Below are 26,243 nucleotides of genomic sequence, written 5' to 3'. Positions count from 1 at the left end.
ATGGTCCTTATTTTGCAAAGAGAAGCAAGCTAACACTTGTAGATTACATGTAAGGTGCAGGCCTTGTATTTGTTGTATATCTTACAGGCTATTGCATGGAACTTTTTCAGTAATCCTGCAAAAAATAGGTGCCATTCTCATTTTACAGATGACAGCTTAGTTTTAGGGACTTAGTTTAAGTAACTTGGCCAAAGCTATCTGAATATTATGATGCTTACAATATTTTTGGAAGTAAACAATGCATAAATTCTCAATGCATACTTCATATTCAAATCAATATAAGAAATTATTCAATCTATTTCTTTTCTTTTGATTTTAAGACCATACAGTCTATACAACACACACACACACACACACACACACACACACACACACACCCCATCCATAACTTCTTTCTTTGCTCTTTCCTCTTCTCTGTTTCTGTGCCCAGATACTGGGACTTTCTCTCAGGTAATCTGTTAGCCCTTGGAGGTACAAAGATGAATTATACACAGACTCTGTTCTCAAGGAACTTAAATTCAGTGTAAGGGTTAAAGTATAGATTTAACTACAATTCACAGTAGCAAGTAGTGAACGCAATGAGAAATACAAAATGCTTTGTGACTTCAGAGTGGGAAAGACAAATTCCATGGTCCCAACTTTCTAGAAATTCACAGTTCTCTAGACCAAATTGACCCTAAACATAATTATAAAACAACGTAAGAACTGTACTGGAAGTGTCTGCACCATGCTGTACACACGGGAGGAGAAAGAAACAACCTTTACTTATTTCACAGCAACATGGACAGTTAGGGCAGGGGATGGGGAGGGCCAGGGAATTGGATTCTAAAACACCTCAGAACTGTCTAAGCAGGTGGACAATAGGGAAAAGGTAGCAGTTGGGTAAAAGACAGTCATAGGGAGGAGAGCTGGTCCTATGAAAAGGAACTCAAGGAGTGACTGGGTCTGGGTTGAAGCTGCAATTACAGGGAGGAGGCCTGGGCAACGCAACAGAGATACCTGGGATCCCAGCCACTGGCCTCAGCCCTAAGGGATATGGAGCAAGGCACAACCCATTAGTGAGAGGGACAAGGGAGCTGGAAAGAGGGAGATTGAAAGGTGTATTGCAACAATGCGAGCACACGGGCAGCAGCAGTGGAGGTGGAGAAGAGGAGGAGGTGTGGATGGATGGTCAAGAGTGGAATCAGAGTAGCACCTGGGAAGGTGGGCCTAGGCAGAGAGAAGGATTACCCCGACTGCAGAGATTCTGAGCCTGGCATCTGGGAAAATAGGGATCAAAGAGATAGGAATGTTGACAGAAAGTTATTTTTGAAGGTTGCTGGGGCTTTGAGCATGTTCGAAGGTAGAACGGTGAGAGGAAAGGTATGAGATAATAACGAATGGAAGAAGTCTTCTGGTGCAGGAGCTGGAGTACAATGTTGGCCTTCGAGAAGCTAGATCCGAAGGGTAAGGGAGAGAATGAGAGAGAGGACAGGTGAATGCCCAGAGACATTCTAAGGTTGGCACATTCAAAATCTCTGAAATGTTCTCGGCATATCGATATTGTGAAGGTCTGCTTGCCCATGGCCTGGCCCCTCCAGTATGCTCTCCATACTGTAACTAAAACAACTTTTCTGAAGATAAATCTAATTGACATTTAACATGTTTGAAATAAGCAACTGCCTTGTGGTAGGCACAAGTTATGTTTCTGTTTAAAAACAACCCACACAATTGTTTCCATAACTTTCTATTGCCCTCAGCATGAATATCTATACTCCTTACTATAGCTTGTAAGGCTCCTCATGATCTGCCCCCTGCTCACCCCTCTTGTCTCATCTCTCTCCTCCCATGACCTTGCTTGCACTCTACAGTCCAGCCACACTGAACTTCTTGGACTCTTCCAAAAGAACTTAGCTGTGTCTGGAAGGCTTTCACCCTTCCACTTCACTAACTCCTGTTCTCCTTGAGGAAGACACTTAGATGATAACTCTTCCAATAAGCCTTTTCTGGTTCCCAAAGGTATAATAGGAACTTCATCTCTGTGTTCTCAGAATACCTTATAGTAACTTCTATCAGACACCTTTATAATCACTACATGATAATCACCTGTTTGTGGTAAGAGATTGTGTCTTGATCACTATTGGTGAATTATTGATATTCCATACATGTTTTCTGAAAGAAAGATCACTTGGACTATTCTTGATAAAATTCTCTTGGTTCTCTTACCCATATGATTCCCCAGGACAGGTCAGTTCCACCTCCATCAAAAGTGCCTCTGCAGAATCCCCCTCCACAGGTTTGACCTGTGCAGCAGCTGACAGTATGGAGAGCTGGTTCCCAGTTTTGATAACTAAAACTGTTGGTGCAGGTCCATGGACCAGTGGTGTTTTTAAGGGCAGACTTGGTATGGAGGAAGGTGGAAGTGCTAACTCCTATTCCTATCTTCTGAGGAGGAGAAAGTGATGTTGGCATCCTTAAATCCTCAGAACAGAAGAAAGGATGGTGGGTTAATGGCACAATTCATTTGCACAACAAATTCGTTTTGGGTGCCTTCTACATAGTAGATTTGTTAAGGGTTAGAATAAAGAGGAGGACACACAAGAACAAAGATGTATGAGAAATGATACCTGCTAAAGAAGAGAAAGTAGAGGGAGCTACCAGAGAATATAGATGGAAGATAATCCAGAGTGGGAGGTCAGAGAAATCTCTTGGAGGAAATGTCTTAGCTGAGACTGAGAAAGCTTAAGGTTGGTTAGTCAGGCAGAATAGAGCAGAAGAATGTTCCAAACAGAAGGAACAGCACATCTGAAGACATGAGGGTGAGAGAAAGCATGCTACTTTTTAGGAATTGGAGGACACTTTTTATGGAGGGAGCAGGAGGGCAGAGTGTGTATGAATTTGAGGGAATGATGTGGATGAATGGGTAGGAGTCAAAGGAAAAGAAAACTGGGAATGAAAACCAGTTAATCTGGAGTGCTTGGCAGGAGCAGGTCATGCAGGGATTTATGAGCCACACAAGGAGTTGGATTTCATTCTGAGAAAACGTAGATCATTTTGAAGGGTTTAGGCAGGTGACAGACATGATCAAACACCTATTTTAGAATACTCACTCTGGTTGCAGGTTGGCAAGACTGGATGGAGGCAGGCCAGTTAGCAAGCACTTGAAGTGAGAAGGGATAATGGTCAGAAGCTATTCTGGATGTTTTGCCCCTGGGTATGTCCATTCAGAATTCATTCATCTGTGCCAGAGTCTTGTGGGACAGAGATGGGCCTGCAGCGCATTAGCCTCATGGATTTCCCCAATGTAGATCTTTTGCCAGGAAAAGTCTCTTCACCCTTGTTGCTAATTACAACCCCAGTGGCTAAATGTACCCCCTTTCATGGCCTGCCATAGAACAGGTCTCAAGGAGGTCAGGGAGGAGAGGCAAATTCAAAGTTGGTCTGTAGGGGAAGGGTGAAAGAGGAGGGGGCACAGCCATGGGTGGGAGGAATGGGACAAAAGACATAGAGACAGAGAGAAATGTGAGTCAAAGACCAGAATGTGGGGCCCACAACTTCAGGTGCTCACCCACATAGACCTGTGGACTACCAAGAAGCAGGGCCTTAAAGGGCTCCCTGTTTATGAGGTTCATGTTTCCTAAAGGTGGAGCTGAATTTCAGCTCCTATGAAAAGCAAACTGTGGCAAATGCCAGTGATTCAGGGTGGAGGGAATTAGTAGTCCAAAGAACGGGAAACAGGTCAGCAACTCCCATTCTTTCATCCTTGGGGACCTTGAAACTTGATTTTGCAGGATGCACAGGAAAGGAGTCATTGGCTTCCCTCTATTATGCTCTACTCAATTTATTGCTTGGAGACTGAGGTGCCACTTTATTGTTCAGATTCATTGTATAAAATGCAAGTATTCAGCCAGAGTTCTCTAATTAGTATCCAGAGAGCTGCCTAGGCTCTCTCTCTCTGTGTGTGTAAGTTTGGTCTTACCTGCTTAAAACACAATGCAGAAGAAGAAGATGATTCACTCGCATTACATCTCTCTGATTCGAGTAGTCTAAACATTTGTGCAGTCTTTTGTTTCAAACCTAGAACTCTTTATAGTAAACACCTTCTGAATCTCAAATCTTTGTGCCTGACTTTAATTAGCATTAATGTGAAAATTTACTGATTATAGCAGTGCACTGCCTAAATGTGTTTATGTTTCCTTTAGATTTCACAAGAAACACCCCCCCCACTACCAAACTGATAAAACCTGGCATATGATTAGAAAAGGCAAAACTAATTAAAATGGGTGCAAAGGGGATTGTTTCAGTCACCTACATTAATGCACATTACAGTTAAATATCTGTCAGATTTTCCATTAACCCTCTTGCATTTCCGTCTCCAGGATCAAATCTATTTTTTAACCTCATACCCCCTTTTTCCCTTGGTTGGAAACTTGGTATTCAACAGGCTAAATTACCCACTAATGCTTTAAATGCACAGCTCTTATTGATGGATGCAACTCATGGACAAAGACCTTGGAATGAGAATAACAAAAGCCATTCTCCTAACTGTGGATTTAAACCCTAACATGTTCTTGTTATTGTGCTTATGTCTTTAATTGAGGGATAAAGGAGTTAATTGTTGTTTTACAGTAATTCACTCCATTGTGCTCTGAACTATTATGTACAACCATGAAATAAAAATGAAAGTGGAATATCCAGCAAATAGAGTTATATTCTGTAAAAGACTAAAACAACATGTTCAAAGTTGAACTTGTAGTCTTAGGGGAGAGGCCCATGTGATTTGGGCTCAGTTACGATATAGAGTGGGTTGTTAAGGATAAGAACAATGTGGTAGATGTACCAAATGGGAATCCAATAAATATTACGGACAGATGTCTTCTTCAGATCAAAAGCTCATTGAAAGGAGGGACCATGCCTTCCTGATCTTTTAGAGGAGTACAAAGAGGGTTCTTTGGATCACTTAATCTCTTAATCTCCAATTTTTGGCACACCGTAGGTGCTCAATAAATTTTTATCACATGAATGAATGCAAGAATTATGGTTTTTCCCTATTGTGAAACTCTTAATAGTAATCCTGAACAGGTTCTTAAATCTTGATGGATCATGTTGAAGAAAAAGAGAGTGAATAAATTTGCTTTATCATTTTTAAAAATCTAACAAAACCCTTGGATTTTTTGCTTTAAAAGCTAAATCACATACCACTCCCTTGGGTTTTTCCATTTTTATCTGGGATCAGAGGTACCAAAAAGCCCAGCAGCAAATCAGCCTAGCAACAGAAGCCTGAAATAAAAACATACACACAGACCAATGGAACATAACTGAGAGCCCAGAAATAAACCCACATGTATATGCACAAATAAATTTTGACAAAGAAACCAAAAACATACAATGGAGAAAAGAAAGCCTCTTCAATAAATGGTGCTGGGAAAATTGGAAAGCCACATACAAAAGAATGAAACCAGACTGCTATTTGTCACCACACATAAGAATTAACTCAAAATAAATGAAAGACCTAAATATAAGACCTAAGACAATAAATTATATAGAAGAAAACAAAGGTACTACACGTGTGGACCTTGATCTTAGAGAGAGGATTTTATGAGTTTGACCTCAAAGGCAATGGAAGCAAAAGCAAAATTAAATGAATGGGGCTATATCAAACTAAAAAGCTTCTGCACAGCAAAAGAAACTATCAACAAATCTAAAAGGCAACCAACCAAATAGAAGATATTTGTAAACACCACCTATGATAGGGGTTAATATAAAAATATATAAAGAACTCATACAACTCAACAAGAACAAAACAATCCAATTAAAAAATGGGAAGAGGACCTGAACAGACATTTCTCTTAAGAAGACATACAAATGGCCAACAAATGTATGAAAAGATGCTCAACTTCATTAGCTATTAGGGAAATGCAAATCAAAACTACAATAAAATACCATCTAATACCGTTAGAATGGCTATCATTAACAAGATAAGTAACAGTAAGTGTTAGAGATGTTTTGGAGAAAAAAGAACCCTCATTTGCTGCTGGGGGGAATGTAGACTGGTATAGGCACTATTAAAACAATATGGAGGTTCCTAAAAAATTAAGAATAGAGTTCCATATGACCCAGCAAGCCCCCTTTTGCGTATCTACCTACCCCCAGAATTCAAAAACATTTCTTCCTAAAGATATATGTACCCCTATTTTCATTGCAGCATTATTCACAGTGGCCAAGACATGAAAACAACTGAAGTGTCCTTTGATAGATGATTGGATAAAGAAAAGAAGATGTGATATATATATATAATGGAATACTACTCATCCATAAGAAAAGATGAAATACTTCCATTTGTGATAACACAGATGGATCTTGATAATATCATGCTAAGCAAAATAAGGCAGAGGAAAAAAAAGTCAAGATCCATATGATTTCACTTATATGTGGGGCATAAAACTGAAAACAACAAATGAACAAAGAAGACAAACAAACAAAAACTCATAGGCATAGACAATAATATGGTAGTTGCCAGAGGGGAAGGAGGTGATGGGGGGAGGTAATAAAGGGTGAAAGGGTCAAATATATGGTGACAGAAGAAGACTTGACTTTTGGTGTTGAATATACAATACAATATACAGATGATGTATTATAGATTTGTACACTTGAAACCTATATAATTTTATTAATCAATGTTATCCCAATAAATTTAATAACAAATAATAAGCCTGCAATATGATGAAAATAGCTCAATTTGAAAATACTAATTATTTAAATTAAAAAAAATTATTTTCTCCCTTACTCTATTACACCTTCATCTTTGTTCTCAGTTGTATCAGTATCCAGATTTGTGCCTGGCAGATAGCAGGCATCCAATTAATACTTTTGAATGAATGAACAAAATAAATTGCTAGAATTAAGAATGGACAACTCAGTAGTACTCAGTTTAGTCTGGAATCTTTAGTTTATGGCAGACCAGGAAACATAAAGATCTGTGGATTCGGATAAGGCAACTTAAGGAAATTGTTTGAAGATCTCCTCTGCCCCACTCTCTGCATCAGAATTGGCTTAAATTTTCCACGAGGTAGAAATAAACTGGGAATACAGACAACAGTTACATTTCAAACAGATGTCACAATAAAGGCCCTGTTAGCAGAACCCAAACCACCTCTACCTATTTCCTAATGTAGGCAGCACAGTTCTTAGCATTGGACTTAAACTCAGACCTGTTACGTTAACTCTGAACTAGTTATTTAACCTCTCTGAGCCTCAATGCCCTCACCTGCAAAAAAGGTTGGTAATATCCACCATTTGGGTTATTTGTATATGGCACAGAATTGGAATTAATGTTAAAACAAACAAACGAATTAACTAACAAAACACATGAAAAATCCCCTCTGCTAATTTTTCCCATCAAGATTCTTCAATACAAATCATCTATAATAATAAAAGTATAATATGCTAATTAGACTGGTCGTCCTTTCAGATGACCTTCTGGATGAAGCCAGGGGCTGTGAGGGAAGCCCAGGTCCTGGGTGCCTGCCAGTGGCCAGAGGGAAGCCCAGGTCCCAGGTGCTGGAGGGAAGCCGGTGCCAGCGGCCAGGGGAAGGAAGGCCTACTCTTGCACAAATTTTGCGCATCAGGCCTCTAGTATTAATATATGTCTGGAAAGTCACTGTGGATTCTGGCCTTAGCACTAGTTTCCTGGAGTATTAAAAACAATTTTTTGTTTTCTTTGTAAACTTAAAAGATGAATGATAAAATATCAAAGATAAAATTTAAAAACAAATTTTTGTTTCCTTTGTAAACTTAACAGATGAATGATAAAATATCAAAGATCAAATGACTATGCAAACATACGCTCCTGGCCTGCCATGGACAACTGTCAGTGTGTCTGTGCCAGACCCTTTCTCTTTTGCCAGCATAATCCCATCAAGGTGAGTCCTAACAGAAATCACCAAATGGTCAAAGGTCACTTGCAATGATCAGCTCGCTTTTCTTGAGTCTCTATCCTAACTTCCCTCTGGATTTCATGTCATTATACTTTACCCTTAACCATAGGTTAGTTACTGTCTTTTGGCTTCCCTCCTGGGTTCTGGCTATACTGATTGATTTTGTTTCCCAGCTTTTTTAGGACTTTAGCTTGTTTCATCTTTGGCCCTTCATGCTCCTGACTTCCTTTAACCTGGTTTTAGTCCCTAAACCAGTGGTTCTCAACCTTCCTAAAGCCGCGACCCTTTAATATAGTTCCTCATGTTGTGGTGACCCCCAACCATAAAACTATTTTCGTCGCTACTTCATAACTGTAATTTTGCTACTGTTAATGAATCGTAATGTAAATATCTGTGTTTTCCGATGGTCTTAGGCTCTACAGCAGCAGCTCTCAACCGCTAGCAGGGTCGCCTAAGACCATCGGAAAACACAGATATTTACATTACGATTCATTAACAGTAGCAAAAGTACAGTTATGAAGTAGCAATGAAAATAATTTTATGGTTGGGGGTCACCACAACATGAGGAACTGTATTAAAGAGTCGCGGCATTAGGAAGGTTGAGAACCACTGCCCTAAACCCAAAGCCTGGCACTAGCCTGTTGACTGACATTTTAGCCCCCAGAAAAGGGCGGTTTGCATGATATATTGTTGTAGAACACTGATTTGTGATGATTTTCCCATTAGAAAAGGTATGTCCTGCTGATTCAAGGTTCTGTCTCTTCTCTGGCACGTCCACTGGCAATTGTAAGGACGCAGAAGTACTAGGTGTACCAGTTAACAATGCGGATTTTTTTCAATAGATAGAGTTACACATATGTTGATATATATGCGATTTGATATGCATGCTATTTTGTTGTATTGACAGCAAGCTTCAAAACTTCACGTCAAATTTGCTGAAGGTGTTAACATCATAGATATTTTTACTCTTAAAAATGTCGAATTTCGTGCCAAAAAAAGAGCATTTGTGGGAAGTTTTAATTCATTACTTTATTTTGAAGAAAAAGTTATCGTATACTTTGGGAAGCTTATGGTGAACATGCTCCATCTCAAGACACTTGTGAACTCTGGTTTAAATGTTTTAAAAGTGATGATTTCTATGTGAAAGACAAAGAATGTCCCGGTCAACCGAAAAAGTTTGAAGACCAACAATTACAAGCATTATTGGCTGAAGATGCATGTCAAACTCAAAAACAACTTGCAGAAAGATAAAACGTTGCTTAACAAACAATTTCTGATCGTTTACAAGCAATGGGAAAGATTCTAAAGGAAGGAAAATGGGTGCCACATCAACTGAATGAAAGACAAATGGAAAACCGAAAAGTCATCAGTAAAATGGTGCTTCAACAGCATGAAAGAAAGTCTTTTTTGCATCAAATTGTGACTAGTGATGAAAAGTGGATTTATTTTGAGAATCCCAAACACACAAAATCATGGGTTGATCCAGGTCAACCATCAACATCGACTGCAGGCCAAATCGCTTCAGAAAGAAGACAATGCTCTGCATTTGGTGGGATCAGGAAGGTGTGGTGTATTATGAGCTTCTAACCCCAGGTGAAATCATTAATTAACAACAAATAATCAATTTGAACCAGGCCTTGATCGTGAAACCACCAGAATGTTCCAGAAGACACGGCAAAGTAATTTTGCTTCATGATAACGCACCATCACACACTTCAAAACCAGTTAAAGACACGTTAAAAGATCTTGCCTGGGAAGTATTAACACACCCGCTGTATTCACCAGACCTTGCTCCTTCAGATGACCACTTGCTCCGATCGATAGCACACGAACTTTCTGAGCAGCACTTCAAAACGTACAAAGAAGTGGAAAATTGGGTCTCTGAATGGTTTGCCTCAAAACAAGAAAAGTTCTATTGGGACGGTATCCAAAATTACGTGGAAGATGGGGGAAATGTGTAGCTAGCGATGGACATTACTTTGAATAAAGCACTTTTGATGTTTCTCTTGAAATTATCGTGTTTTCTTTGATTACAAAATCTGCCATTATCCACCAGCACACCTAGTATTGTCAGTATATGAGAAGTGCAGTGATTCCACCACCCTCCCCCGGCCAGTTGGGAACAGTTTTCTGAGTGTTAATCTTGAAGATCAGACATAAACAAAACTACCTTCCAAAAGCGGGGAGGAGAACATTAGGAGACTTGCCTGATTTAAGTCAGGGTTGATATGTAGAGTAGTGAAGGATAAACTTGGCTAGGCAGAGAGAGTGTGGTGAGGTTCTTGATGTATGATTGAGGAGCTTGGCTTTAAACTAAGGAGGAAATGTACAAATTTATGTTTCGGTCATAACAAACCATCCATTCACTGGCTGCCTGCCCTCTCAGAATTTTTAGAGATGGGAGAATTCTAAACCAAATATAGAATCCACTTGAGTTTCACGGATCTAATGTTAGAAAAAAATTCACACTTTTAAGTGTCTAATTAAAAAGCTCTGAAAAAAAGATCACTTTTTGACTCAAGAGGTTAGTGCTTTTGGACTGAACTCTTATATGAGTCCTGGTCAACCAGTAACTCTTTCACACCTTAAACAAGTCATGAAGATAAATCAGACCTGCATGCATTACATCCCTCTCTTGCCCTCTCCCATAACCTTCAAATCAGAAAGGGAAGAAAATTATAGCCGGGAGCTTTTCCAATTTGAAAAGCCCCAAACATTAGCAAGACAGAGTGGCTGAAGACATTTTGTGAAATGCCGAATACCATTTGTTCTCAAAGTCTCTGGAGAAGGGGCTTTACTCAAAACCACCCCAGGCATGGAACAAATAGATGTTTACAGCAATTCGATTATGCTGCATCTATCCCTTAGGCACTTCCAGGAGAACAGAGGTGGGTACCCAACAAAGGGAGAGGGGCCTAGGAATCCCCCAAATTCAGCCTCTGCTTGAGCAAGCAGATCTGTCTGAGTTCTGAAAGTTGAGCAGAAGGCCATCTGTGCACACTCTACTGGGTAAATTACAAGCAACCAATGAATAAATTCAATGTACCATTCTGTAACAGAAAGCCAAGATTTCTAGCATTTCCAAGGCTAAAGGGCTCCAATTAGCAAATCCCATAGTAAATCTTCCTGTGTTTGACATAAAGTGAGTATGACAAGCAGAAAAAAAGTCATGACTATTGTTTTCATTTAGGATGCTTTAGTTGATAAACTTAAGAGTTGCTTAATTATCAATTCCCCCTCCCATGTCTTTGATCATGAGTAACAGATTTAGTGAATCTGAAATAAGAATACACATGTGTACTGTTTACTGTGGATGGGAAAGTTAAATCTATTCTCTTTGAGTTGAGAATACTTGGCAATATACTGGATGAGACTATAAAAATTAGTAAAACTTGACCTGTCCAGTGTTGCTCAGTGGTTAGAGGGTTGGCCTGTGGATGGAAGGGTCACAGGTTCAATGATTCCTGGTCAAGGACACGTACCTGGGCTGCAGGCTTGATCCCCAGCCCTGGTTAGGGTGCATGCAGAAGGCAACCAATCAATGTGTCTCAGATCAATTATTTTCCTCCCTCTCTCCCTCCCTCCACCCTTCCACTCTCTCTAGAAATCAATGGGAAAAATATCTTTGGGTGAGGATTAACAACAACAACAGAAATTAGAAAAAACTTTGAAATATTTACATCCAAACGAAAGTCGCTTCTCAAAATTATCATCTTGGAAGGAACTTATTTTCTTTATTGCTTTCAGAGAAAGTTCACAAACCAAGCTTGAAATGCAGCCCTATAAGATCAATTATTCCTTGTTTTTGACCCAAATAAGTATTATCCAGCTAGACTATTTTTAAAAACCTCCCTGACAGGATGAATATTGTTGCATTGGTAATAATCCACTCAGTGTACTAAAAGCTCAGAAGAAAATCCCCAGAGGAAAACTTCGTAACTATATTGAACAATAGCACCATTATTAGAATGGGCCCAACTCCACAAAGGTGAATGCTTTCAAGAGGGCAACACTTACTTGACTCTAGAGCTCTGCTATATTCACTTACAACTCAGACTCAAGACTTCAGAGTCATAGCTCATAGAATCACTAAGCTGGAAGGGACACTGAGGTTCAATCTACAAAACTGAAATAAAGCTTTAAATGGGTAGCCACTTACCTGTCTATTTAGAAGAGGCCTTTCGCTTGGAATCCCACCACTATTTCTAACACTTTTTAAAAGCCTTCTCAAAAAGGTGAAAATTATCTTGGCGCTCTATGTATCATATGCATTGGGAAAAGTAAAAAATCATCTAAGACACTGGAAGATGTTTATTGAGTTTGCCATTAATACCCATTAATGTGCGTGGATCCTAAAAGCTCAGGTGGGGACCAGAAATATGATGTACAGTTGTTGATGTGAGCAGTAGAGCTGGAAATAGGACAGATGTTGGAGGTGGCAAGAAGGCTCCCAAAGAAGACTGATGAGGCACCTGCTGCAAATTATTTATTTTGACTAGCTCCATAATGTTCATCCTTAGGAAGGCCTACAACTAGGAAGTTACACAGAATTTTTAAAAATTCTTTTAACAATTCCGAAGGTTAGAGATTTAAGACTTTCTCTATCTCAAAAGGACTTAATCGACTATGTATATTGTGTAAATATGGTCCAATATGAGAAGACATATTCTTTTTGAGAATCCCACAATGATCTCTAGGTGGTCATTCACTTATCAACAAATCCTACCTGTGAGCTGCACAGCCTAGTGGCTGAATACACAACTCTTCAAAGTAGACCATCAGAAACCTGGCTCAGCTACTTATTATCTGTGTGGTTTTGGGAAAGTTATTTAACCTCTCTGTAAGATGAGAATAATGGTATTTCCCTCATATGGGTAAAATGAGATACCACAAGTAAGGGAGGCAGAAGTCATGCCAGTTATAGAGTAACCACTCAAGAAATGCTAACTCTCATTAATATGTCATTACTTATTATTCCCATTTTATGGTCTGAAGTCTGGGTCCAGGGAGGGTAAATCACTCCCCACTCACTATATTGCTAGAGAAAAAAAATAGTGATAGTTCTCTTTTATTCCTCCAATATTATTTTGTTAGAATTTGAGACTTACTCTAATGCCTTTCCTACATAATACTAACACTTGTTAAAAATATTTTGATATAATATACTAGAGGCCCTTTGCACGAAGAATCGTGCAACAGACCTTCCTTCACCTGGCTACTGGCACCAGTTTTCCTTCTGCCTTCTTTCAGGGTGGGGACTTGGACCCCAGCAGCGGTGTGGGGTGGGAGCTGCTGGGCCCCACGCCGCCATCTGCGATTGGGGCGCTGCCACCGCCCAGGTCCCTTAGTGATAGGAGGGACCCGGGAACCGCCGCTGCTCCTACCCGTGAACGCTGAGGGGCGGGACTGGGCACCGCCGCCACTCCCACCGTGCCTCCCGCCGTCCCCATCGGTCCCCCCTCGGCCCCATCGGTCCCCCCTCAGCGGTGGCTGATCTGGCCGTTGAGAGGCGCAGGGGGTGGGACTCGCGAGTCCCGCCCCCCACGCCTCTCAACGGCTGATAGGCCACCCCGAGTCCCGCCCCAGAGCCTCCCGCCGGCCCAATCGTGGGCGAAGCAGAGTGATGGTTATTTGCATATTACCCTTTTATTAGGTAGGATGGTTCTTTCCATGATAACCACAATAATAGCCAACTTTATTCTAGACTCTAAACTAAGAATTATATCATTTCATTATTAAAAAAACCTAGGGTATATTATTATAAATTTTAAGGGTTAGGAAACTGAGGCTTAGAGGACTTGCTTGAGGTCACGTACCTAGTGAGTGTTGGTAAGAATTTGAACCTAAATTCATCCAAATCAATAGGGTTACATGTAACTGAGAAAGTAGTTCCACAGTACCATTTGTTTTTAAATGATCCCCAAACTACCCATGTTAAAAACGGAACCTTCTAAAATATACACATGACTCTTAATAAGTCCATTCTTCACAATCTACGATTAAAATATAGAACACTCTTTAAATAAATAAGAACTGAAAGCTTTACTTGATACACAGCTCTAGAATCCTAGCTGAGTCTAGTTTTTTCACATCTAGTGCAAAGGTTAGCTTGGCCACAGTCTGTGGTGCTTGTGGCATTCTTTTCTGGGCTGTGACCATGAAAACTACTCTAGGAATGGGACTGAATTTAGGCTCTGTGCCATTGTGCTGTCCCAACATACTGTTTTGACATGTAATTTGTTGTCTTTGTGCTTGGACACTAATGTAGACCTGTCAAATTACATGCACAAAGCAACATTCAAGCTCCCTCCCTTATCCCTTCCTTCCTTCCTTCCTTCCTTCCTTCCTTCCTTCCTTCCTTCCTTCCTTCCTTCCTTCCTTCCTTCTTTCCTTTTTTTCCAGGAAGAGTTTCCTCTTTCAAGTTCCCTAAGAACTAGAGCTTCCTCATCAGTATGTGCTCTGGAAATACATAGCTATTTCTTCATACTATTCAAATATACATGTTTGGGGCAGAATAAAATCCCTGTTTTATGTTAACCACAGGATATAAGGTAACCACAGATTTTTGTTATTGTTCATCATCATGATGACTTCATCCTTTAACATGCAACTTTAACTCCAACATTACCTCCTCCAGAAGCCTGCCCTGGTTTCCCTTTGCTGGGTAAGATACCCAACCACTGTGCTCTCACATCATTCCCCGTGCCACTCATAAAATGATAGTCTTTAAAGTCTGTCTCCCTCTCGAGGCCGTGCTTGCAGACAAGGATCATGTCTAATTTAAGGTTGATACTCAGCAACAACATGGAGTCACAGCAGGATCTATTATGATGGGTGGTGCATTTAGACATTTTAATTGGTTGGTATGGGTGTAAACTAGTTGTTAAATACTTTCAATATCACGTGTGGCCTTATGTCAACACTCAGCATAATCACAACATCTTGCACATGGTAGGGGTTCAGGTCGTACTTGTTGACTTAATGACCAATTTACGGACTGAAGGCATAAACAACGTGCATATCAGAATCTGATTGACAACTGGACCTGTCACCAAAGGCATGGATTATAATGAAACATTCTTAATATGCAAGAGCCTATGATCCCTACAGATCCCAATGACATTAACGCCCTACAAAGAAATACTAGCTCATGCCCCCGTGAGGTCTTCATATGGATCCGTCAGAACCACTGCTCTCTCTGTGGTCTTGATCCTGTCCCAACACAAACATAATGGTAACCAAAGCACAATGACCAAGACCGGTGGTCTCTGGGAACTCTGTGTTTGGAGTAGTAGAGCCCTTACCTGTCTGTGTTGTGGGGAGACTTGGTAACCCAGTCCTGCGACGGGAGGATTCTGCATTTTCTGGAGCAGGATCTTTTGCTGAAGTGGCAAGGGTGACCTTAGCAAAGGCTGGTTTGACAGAGGTTGGGTGGGCTGAGAGGGTGGCTGCTGTGCCTGTTGTTGCTGCTGCTGCTGCTGCTGCTGCTGCTGTTGCTGTTGCTGTTGTCGTTGCTGCTGCTGCTGCTGTTGCTGCTGAGCTGACATCGAGCTCTGTTGCTGCTGCTGCTGCTGCTGCTGGGTGTAGTGTAGGAGAGAAGGTTTGTTCTGAGAAGGCAAAACAGAAGGCATCTGTTGGTTTGCTTGATCTGAGTTAAAATGGAACAAAGGCTTGGTGTTGCCAAGACGGGGCTCCATGGCCGTGTGCGAGCTGTTCATAAAACTTCGACTGAGATCCTGAGGCTTTTGCTGCATAAGCACATCCAGGTGCCCGCCCTGGGCCGAGGGGCTGGCCTTGTACATGTAGTTAGCCATGACTTTTGACTGGCTGCTGCTGCTGGCTACCCCAGGCATGGGGGAGCTCTGTGGGCTGAACGGCTGCTGACCGAAAGAAGGGCTAGGGATTTTCTCCTGCCCAAATGGACCTGGAGATGGCCCAGCGGAAGAGGGCAAGGCTGACCAGTTGGTAGGCTGGTGCTGCTGCTGCTGGTGCTGCTGCATCCGGGCATGCTGTTGACGGTTGGCAGCTATCTGTTTGAGCTGTTGGGCATGGGACACTTCCTGCCAGCTTGGCAAGGCCCGGCTTGCTCCTGAGGCTGTCTGAGGCTGAGCCTGGCTCTGAGGGACTGAAGGAATTGGGGAGGAAGTGGACAGGGCAGTGTTGGCCATGGAGAATGCAGGGCCGGCTGATGGGGGCCTCAACTGAGGAGAGCCCGATGGCCCCTGGGTCAGACCAGGTGAGTATTCACTTTTGATCACTGTCTTCTCCATAGGGATGGAGGGCCTGGGAGTGCTCCTCTGGCTTTGCTGACCCAAGTCAATGTTAAATGGATCATCCTGCTTTATGGTGGCGTTGATCATGTTCTCCAGCTCAAGGTCACTCATAGGAGGAACAGATATGTTGGTCAGTTCATTGAACAGTTCCTGCAGTTCAGGATCCATCAATTGCTCTCCGGAGTCATCTCCGTACCTATTAGAAAAAATATTCTCCTGGGTCATCTGGCCATCCATGTGCTTACTGCAAGACAGAGTCTCTCCTGGCTCCTTCTTCACTTCTTTCAAGCCCATGTTAAACATGCCATTGCCAGGAGAATGTGTGTGGGGAGGCAGATTGTTAGTCTTTCTCAGGGGTGCTTGGCTCATGGGCAAGGTCCCTGACATAATCTGACTTTGTCCATTATTTACTTGGAGACCCCCTTGTCCTGCAGAGAGGTTCTCCCCGACGCGGATTCTTTTGATATCAAGGAAGGAGTTGTCGACAAAGCCGTTGGGCCTCTTGCTGTTGGCAGGAGACAGGTTGACTATCTGTTTTCTTTTCAAGGAACCCTGGAGCTGAAAGACAAGAGGGGAAGTAAGATAAAATGAGATATGAATCCAGATGTGCTTCTTATCAAAAGCGACATAATATTTAAATGTTCCTTCCATTTACACACAGGATGAATTAAAAAAGAAGCACCAATGAAGCCGAGTCTAGAAATATGATGAAACTCGCAGTAGCACAAACAGAACAAAATAAAATGTTTCTGGAGGAGCAGATCAATTAGTAGTCAGAGATCACTGTGGTTCCATGATAGCGACATAGGCCAATGGATGAAGAATCCTGCATAGATCATCAGGAGCTATTGGTAACATCTACAGTGCATCCCCAAAGGGCTGTTGATTTTTCTTGTAGGTCAAAATATTCCACATGCATGTACACATAACCCCACATACCTACAGGCGACTGGCATGAACACAACTTTGACCAAGTTGGGAAACACTGAAAACTATAAAGCTGGGATACAATTTCTAGTTGTGTTTTCCCCCCCACAGATTCAACCCTTTCATTGCTATGATCCTCTGAGTAAGTATTGGAATTATTGTCGTGCCCAAGGAGATATGCTATCTGACGTTCATCTACTCTTCCTCCTATAATTCTGTGGCTTTGCAGTTGGGCCCATGCAGCAACATCGTGTGGGTGCACAGAAACCATGATTTTATCATTTATCATATGAGACACTCTCAGCACAGATTTCCCTGGGGATTTGTTTCCTTAGTGTTTGCATCAACCGATTAGATGTGTATTACTTTATGGATAAGTAAAGCGAGGTTCAGAGAGGCTAAGTAACTTGCCCAGTGTCACACAGCTAGGAAGTGCTAGACCTGGGCTTTAACTTACGGTCTGTATAGTTCCAAAGCCTGTGTCACTTCCACTATATTATAATGCTGGAATTGGCATGGTAAGGGGTTAGGGTTTTCCCAGGAGAGCGGGCAGGGGGAAGTGAGCACAGAGACATCCTGGATCTCTGCTAAAATGATGAGGAATCTGGGGATGGCCAGGATGCAGCACAGAGCCAAATGTGAGCATGATGTTTCTTGACATCAGTACCTGTTTCAGTAACTCTTTCTCTGTGGTTTGGCCCATTCACAGGTGGTATATAGTTATGGTAGGTGTGCCATGTTTTGCCTTTTACCATTGCTAACTGGTAATCAGAGAAAGGAACCCGACCCAAGCTGAGCCAATCAGCTCCTTCCTTGGTAATCCCATGGCTCTCTTTGGGTGGCTGCACAGTGATTTACAAAACGTGGGAGCTGCTGTTCCATTACGTCCACCTGGGCCATAGAGAAAGTAAGTCCATAGAGAGAACAAGGAAGCATAGTAGAGAGACACAAGATGTGACAGCATTTAGGGGCCTGATTCAATCCCAGGTCAGCTCAGCAACTCTCCTTGTCGTCCTTGATATACTTTGTAATCTTGATAATAAATCCCCCTTTTTGCTTAAGCTTATATGAGTTGGGCTTCTGTTATTTTCAATTAAGACTCTCAACGAAGTCCCATGTGACTTCACAGTCAGTGATGAGCAATGTGCAGCAAGGGGTAGGGTATAATTTGTACCGGGTGTGAAGCTCCCCGCTCCCTTCTCTGAGTGTTTCTGGACTCCTAATCTTGTCAACTCACGGATGTAGGCAAGGTCATCAAAGAACACTATCAGCCATCACCACATTTAGCAGAAGCTCCAAGTTGCCACCGTCTGTCCTCATGAGGTCAGAAAGAGCACAGACCAAAGAGGTTCAGCCATGCTACCTCAAGAGTGGCCACATTGATTTCTGTCAGTATACATGTTGAAGGCTCTTTCACAACTAATAGAGAACAAACAAAGGGATACATTCTTTCCCCCAGGTTTGGGTTACCACCTTTGATTTATTTTCCACTGCTTTGAAAAACCGGTTCCGCCAGATTCTCCCATTGCTGTGGCCACTCCCTGGGCAGTGCAGTGCATGCTCTAGGAAGCTGTGCTAGCACTTTCTCCAAGCCACCAGGATTGTAGAGACAGTGATAGAATTAGCAAGGGTTGTATCAGTAGTGATAATAATAATAACAATAATGATACCAGTCATTTATGAAGTGCTGTGTGCTAGGCATTGTGCAAAGGTCTCTGTAGGAGTAATCTCACTGGATTCTCACAACCCTAAGAATCCTCACAACAAACCTGTGAGATTGAAACTACAGTGATTTGTTGCTTAGCAATGGGGACACATTCTGAGAAATGTGTTGTTAGATGATGTCATCATTGTGCAAACATCATAGAGTGTGCTTACACAAACCTAGATGGTATAGTCTACTACACATGTAGGCTACATGGTTTAGCTTATTGCATTCCTTTATAGCATGCTAGTGCACTCAATACTGGATGAGATTGTAACACAATTGTAAGTATTTGTGTATCTAAACATAGAAAAGGTACAATAAAAATACGTTATAAAAGATAAAGTGTGCAAAGGGGGAGGATAAGAGGGTAAGCCGTGGATAGAGGCACCATTGGAGGGAGGGAGAATATATCTCAGAAGGAGGGAGGAAGGGAGAGAGGGAAGGAAGGGAAGGAGAGAGAAAGGGAGAGCAGAGTTCGAAATAGGCCCAGAGAGATAAAGCTTGAGATGAGAGATAATAAAAGGGAGAAGGGAGGAGAGAGATTCAGCGATGGAGGTAGGAGAGAGAAAGTGGGAGGGAGGGAGAGAGAAAGGAACTGGACTGGAAGGAAAGAGAGCAGGCTCCTAGGCTCCTCTCACTCCCTCACCAACTCCAGCCCAGGCAGTGGGCAGGCGCATGGCGGGTGGACAGTATGCAGAGCCTCCTTGTCTATTTAAACCACCCAGAGCTGGCAAAATCGTAGTTGAGTCCAGTCTTTACTTTCCACGTTGCAAATTTTTTTGTTTAAAATTTATTATAATCATATGAGACCACCATCCCATGTGTGATCTGTTGTTTACCAAAACATCGCTCTGTAGCACATGCTTGTATTTCTTACCTACCCCTCATTTTTATAGATGAGAAAACTGAGGTTTGGAGATTGAGTAACATTTCAAGGTCACACAAATAGTAAGCAATAAAGTCAAGAATCAAACCAAGCACTCCCTCTGCAGGGCCTGCGCTGTGCAGTAAATGGTACCATAGGCCCTGACAGAGGTAACTGGTACCCACACCCATGTATTAAGGAGGACTGGGAGCCAGTCCTGACATGGCATTAAGTTGCTTTGCTATTCTAGGCAAGTTACTAGTATTTTACTTCTGTGGGCCATAGTTCCCTTCTTTATAAATAGGATTACCTCTGAGAACACTTTCCCGCCTGAACGCAGAAAATTACAGGCACTGAGGGAGTGCCACCAGGTACAGCTGGATAAATGACTAAGATGGGGAGCGGAAGTCCTCCTTAGTGATGCGGCGGAAGACAAATCATGAATCAAAGGGATTCCATTAGGACTCCATTGAGTATGATGCTTTATCAAGAGAATTGTGGAGACAGTCTGTGTCCTGTTTTGTAGAAGCTTCTAATCAAAGTTGTGTCACCAAGGCCCACTGAATGCTGATTAGGCACCAGCTACTGGAACAATTCAATGTAAATGATTCCCAAAGTTCAACCTTTACCTTAAAGTATTTCTTTGCTGAACTTAATATTCATCATCAAATACATGGCTTTGTTTTTGGAACTCCCATTCTAGGTTTTCATCAGAGTTCACATTTTTAAAAAATATATTTTTATTAATTTCAGAAATGAAGGGAAAGAGAGAGATAGAAACATCAATGATGAGAGAGAATCATTGATCGGCTGCCTCCTGCACACCCCACACTGGGATGGAGCCCGAAATCTAGGCATGTGCCCTGACCAGGAATCGAACCGTGACCTCCTGGTTCATAGGTCGATGCTCAACCACTGAGCCATGCCGGCTGGGCCACATTATTTTTTTTATTGTTGACACTATTACATATGTCCCCATTCTTCCCCCAACTTTGCCTGCCTCCACCCAGTGCCTGCCTCCCCACTTCCCTCTGGCCATCACCATTTTTCCAGAGGACTCGAAACATGTCTATGGGTTCAGATACATGGCTTTGAAGTGTATTGAGTCATATACAGTTCTCCACTTAGAGTTCTGTGATAAAAAGCTACTATTCTAGCAGTAGAGGATGAACACAGTTAGTCATTAATACCCTTAGTGAGAAATAGTTTATGAGAAAATTCAATGCCACCTTACCAGGCCAAGAGTGGTCCTAAGAGAATAAGACAATCAGGGGAATGGTGGGGAATGAAGACATGGGTTTGAATTGAGAAGGATGAGGCCCAATGCAGACCTTATGGGTGGCCTGGATGGAATGGAGGAAGGGGGAAGTATAAGGACAGTGTATATCCAGAGGGTCAGAGGAGTCAACAACCAAGAATGCACTTAATAGCATTGAAAGGACAGAGGGAAGAACCAGGGCTGACCTCTCTCACCCGGGGCTTATCCATCAGGCATGGACAGCACAGTGCCCAGGGCCCACTAGTCTTAGGGGCCCACTAAAATATTTTAATTTATTTTAAAACAGAAGAAAAAAGCTTTTAGGCTGAAGAAATGTTTTAATATATAATAGCAATATACTTATCCTTATGCCAACACAGTCAGAAAACATAATGTTAAATTTGGTAAGGAAAAAGGGGCTCTTGAAAGCAAAATTGCCTAATGCTCACAAAAGGCTCTCATTTAATAACTACTGTGTACTGAGTGCTTATTTTAAGACAGGTACTCTTACAATAAAGACCTGTGTAGAGTCTCATTTAATCTTTTCACAGCTCTCTGAACATCCATTCTGATCCTCATTTTATAAGTGAGAAAATTGCCGCTCCTGACATTAAGATTACACAGCGAATGGAGGCAGGATGCCAACCCAGGTCTGTCTGGTTCCAGAGTCCTTGTCCTTAATCACTAACCACACTGCTCACTTTCCTTTCTGCCTTCAACTTGCCGCACGTTGACACTATTCTGGACGCAGGGGATGCAGCCAAGACAAAGGGTAATAGAATGAAGACGTATCACATGTACAGGGCAAGGGGGAGGGCATTTGGGACTCATAGGGATGGATGGCAGGGAGAGAACAGTGACATCATTGGCTGGAGGTTGATGGTGAAAGCTCAGGACATTGCCCTCGAGGCTCCAGTATAAGGAAGGGAAGAAACAAAGGGTCATGTGGCCAGTCAAAAAGATTTACTGAGCACCCAGAGAGAGAGAGAGCTCTGAGCCCGACCCGCTCAAGTCATCCCTGGCATGAGGGAACCTATGCAGAGGATTAGGCTGGAGGCAGGAGGCAGAGGCTTAAAAAGAACACAACACTTCCACATTACACGTTCCCATTACCTCACTGGACGGGGAAGCATCTTTGTTTGGTACCATCAATCTGCACCCCCAAATTATGATGTTTAATTTGTGAGATTAAGCGTAAAAAATCACCCTTTCAGTAGCCATCCAAGGAAAGGGCTTCTTTGGGGGAATGATTTCAACACAGCAAGTCTAGTCTGGTTTGCATACTACACAGGGACCACTGTACTTTCCTTTATGAGAGCCAGCAAACTTCCTTTTCACTCTCGTCCTTGTTCCCATTCTTCTATTTGAACACCTTAGTGCTATTTGAGGCCTGCGGTCTCTGCTGGGGGAAGGCGTGGGCCTGCTCAGGGCCAGGTCCAGACACAGTGGCCGGCCTGCCCCAAGCGCTGGGGATGGAGGTGCCCGGACACTACGGACAAGGAAAATGCAGTCCACAGTGGAATCGAGGCTGGGGTCCCTCGGTAAACTCTCCTTTTGAAACAGCTGTGCTCTATTCTTCCAGAGGACTTGAAACATAAACTTCCTGGAGGGATTTAAAGATGCCATTATTGCACAATCCTCTGGTTTCTGTTTCATCCCCTGCCCCCTATTCCTTTCCACAAAATAAATGCACTCTTTGTCTCTTATGCTGCCCTAGGAACAAGGACTATGCCACACAAAGGTAACAATTCAGTCCACAGGTCACATATTTTTCTGTCTTTCTCAACGATGCATCCACACAAGAACCAAAGCGGCCACTGCCAAGATCCTCAGGGGACCATCTTGGTCCCCTCATCTATAAACTTTCCTCATGGCCGTTTAGAAATAGGGTTGGGAATGGAGAACATTAGAAGGAGACCAAACCCTCAAATAATTTATGACTCTTGATCGGATTCTTGAAGTAAAAATGCTTGGGATCCCGGGACAGGAAGTTCCAGCTCAGCACAGTACCCACAGGTGGAAGCGTTCGTCCCAGCCTCTCCCGCCCCGAAGCACACCAGATGGGGTGTTAAGGCTTTCGCTGAAGACGTCAAACAGCTCCCTCTTCTGATGTGGCACTTGAGCTTGCTGCCTTATTTTTCTGTACTGCGAGGTATCGTTTTTTTGTCTGGATATAGGTTTGCCCAGCTAGATTTTAAGCTCTTTGAGGGTGGACACTGTATCCTGAACTTGACCTGGGTTCCTTCCAGCACCTACCACAGTGCTGGGCATTTTCTAGGTGTTCAAACAGTAGTTTGTTGGTTGATCTCAGTACTTGGGAAGCTGGATCCTTCTAACTACTGAGCTTTAAAATAATGGTAAGAAGAAGGCTGTGGCTGTGAGGAATGTTTTCATAGTTAATTCATAAGTCATTCAATGGCTGCCCCAGAGTTTTGCTTGAGTGATCATTTTTTTGTCTGAATCCTGAAGTCAGAGGAATGCAAAGAAAGCCCCGAGAACTGGAACCACAAGGAAAGCTCATCGCCATCCATGTGAACCAAAAGGGAAGGGCGCATGAAGCTTTGTGTTGGACTCAAGGTGGTGTGTAGCCTCTGGATGAGATTCCAAACACGGGGTGCAACGCTGACCCCCAGGCCGACCCCCTGCCCCACGCCCTGGAGCTGAAGGGGAGGAAGGCGACTTTCCTGTGTGATTTTTAGTACCTTCCACTTTTGTTCCTTCAAGAATAAGTGTGAGCCTTTTGTTTTGTTTCATTTTGTTTTTGGTGGAAGACGTATTAGATCTACCCAGAAAATTTGTTCTATAACTTTGTTCCATAAGGCTTGGGCTCTGAGGAAATGCGAATATTTTAACCAACAAAGTAGCTATTCTTTATGATAAACAATACATTTTAATATCCATAAATTTTTATAGGGAAGATCACTGCAAATTCAGGATCTTTGTAGAGAAAACACACCAGCATACTGCCCTTCTAAAGACACTAAATGCCAAGAGCTCCCATATTCAAGATTTCTTTAACACCTCCCCACCCCGCTTCTTCAATGGCTGGCTTGTAGAGAGTAACAAGAAGAGTAGGAATTTGCCTCAGAAACACACTCATCAGGGAACCCTTGCAACACTGCCTCGGAGAAGTAGACACCTGTTTTACCAAGCTCACTGGGAGGCTGTGGGCTCTCGAAGAGCATGGAATTCAGCTGCTAATAAGCCTGAGATCTAAACGCTGCTTTCCTCCTATTTCTTGGATAAGCTTGGGCCAGTCACTTAGCTCACCTGTGCGATGGGCTTTTCGTGGGGATTAGCCACCATCTATGGCAGTGATGGTGAACCTATGACACGCGTGTCAGCACTGACACGCGTAGCCATTTCTGATGACACGTGGCCGCTGAGGCGGCCGCATGCCGAGGATGAAACATCTGCTGCTCCTGAGGATGAAACATTTGCGAAATAATGTTTTTTCCTCAAAGTGACACACTACCCGAGTTATGCTCAGTTTTTTGGCGAAGTTTGACACACCAAGCTCAAAAGGTTGCCCATCACTGGCCTATGGGAAGCACCAGCAGTGTTCCCAGCTCAGAGCAGCACCTCTTTTTTTTTTCTTTTTTTTTAACAGGAGAGGCCAAAGTTGAACCTAATTAGGGTGACACTTCCCTCTACCATCCTGATTGTTATGTGCCAGCCATGATCTAGGCCCATGGTCGGCAAACTGCGGCTCGCGAGCCACATGTGGCTCTTTGGCCCCTTGAGTGTGGCTCTTCCACAAAATACCATGGCCTGGGTGAGTCTATTTTGAAGAAGTGGCGTTAGAAGAAGTTTAAATTTAAAAAATTTGGCTCTCAAAAGAAATTTCAATCGTCGTACTGTTGATATTTGGCTCTGTTGACTAATGAGTTTGCCAACCACTGATCTAGGCAAAGGCAAAAAGAAGATAACAAAATGGGTTTGTCGTCATTTTTGAAATGGAATTTGTTTACTCATTCATTCAACATATATATATATCTATATATATCTATATATATATCTATATATAGATATATATATAGATATATATAGATATATATAGATATATATATAAAATTCTTTATTGTTTAAAGTATTACATAAGTCTCCTTTTCCCCCCAGCCCCCAGCACATGCCCTCATCCCCCTCCCCGTCTGTGTCCATTGGTTATGCTCATATGCATGCATACAAGTCCTTTGGTTGCTCAACAGATATTTATTTAGCACCAAGTGTATGTTCTGGGAGACTATATATTCTCTGTCAGGGTCGTTGTGAGGACTAAGCACATAAAGAGCCTGGAAAATTGGTCTTAAAACACAGGTCTCAATAAATGTTAGAACGAATAAAAACTAAAAGGCCTTGGCCAGTCTGTCTGGAAACAACCAGAAAGGACCAGCGCGATGGAATAGTTGCCCTGAGGAGGGAGCATGGGATCACAGCTGTCGCGAGTGAGGACTCATCTGAGAAAGATCGGAAAGGAAGGCTCCCTCGCAACAAAGAGCCCCCACATAGGCAAATAAACATGGCATTTTCTGTCAGGTATACTGCTAGTGACAGTGTAAACGAAACTTGTTGTCTTAGATTAGATTACACTTGATTAGAGTAAATGAAAAAGTTCAAAGTGGAATTATTTCCCCATATTGTTTACTCCCTTAAGCAAAGTCATTCCAGCTTCATTCAGTAGCAACCAGTGTGGTTACCCTGCACCTATATCCTCAGTGATCCCGACAAGTCGCTGCAATCGTCTTAAGGCCGGGTCTGCAGGGGCCATCTTTCAGAGAAGGACCCTCGATGTTTAACAAAAAAATGAACAGAATATTCTATAAAAGCCCGAAAAACCCAGCTACTTTGTGCATAAAATACTTTAACCATGACTCACTTTTTGCCCAAAATATATCAAAGCAAATCCAAAATAAATTCTATGTCTAAAATGTTGGCAATTCTCGTGAAATCTCTAAATGTCCTCCTCAGCAGAATGCACAAGGTATTCAGTTTCATTAATCAAGTGGCTTCTCTCTGCTGCTTCGCTGGAGGGTCCAGGCTGGAAGCTTTCATTCTAAAGGGCCCAGCTCAGGGCCCATCTCCTCAGTGAGGCCCTCCCCTCCTATGTTCCCTCATATTCTTCCTTCCTGCTTTAATGATTTTAGCACTCTCTGTCTTATATTGTTTTGGGTAATGGATTAAGGTCTGTGAGTTTTTCACTTCCATATGATTCCAAGAAGTCAGTGGCAGAGAGAGTAGTACCTTGTGCATCTCATCTAATTCCGCAAGCCCAGTCCAGCACTAGCCGAGGGAAGCG

At 42.4% G+C, this 26,243-nt stretch overlaps 1 protein-coding gene across 1 annotated transcript in view; it reads right to left on the bottom strand.

The window, feature by feature from the left end:
- MAML2 (mastermind like transcriptional coactivator 2) overlaps nt 1–26,243 on the bottom strand; it is a 350,306-nt gene that overhangs the window by 92,194 nt on the left and 231,869 nt on the right. Inside the window, 1 exon segment of the mRNA XM_008149191.3 lies at nt 15,221–16,747. Within this exon segment, the coding sequence (XP_008147413.2) occupies nt 15,221–16,747 (1,527 nt within the window).

The sequence above is a fragment of the Eptesicus fuscus genome, chromosome 13 (genome assembly GCF_027574615.1).
Source record: "Eptesicus fuscus isolate TK198812 chromosome 13, DD_ASM_mEF_20220401, whole genome shotgun sequence".
NCBI classification, from domain to species: domain Eukaryota; kingdom Metazoa; phylum Chordata; class Mammalia; order Chiroptera; family Vespertilionidae; genus Eptesicus; species Eptesicus fuscus.
The sequence above is the reverse complement of the archived record's forward strand: the minus strand, read 5'-3'. Positions and strand labels throughout refer to the sequence as shown.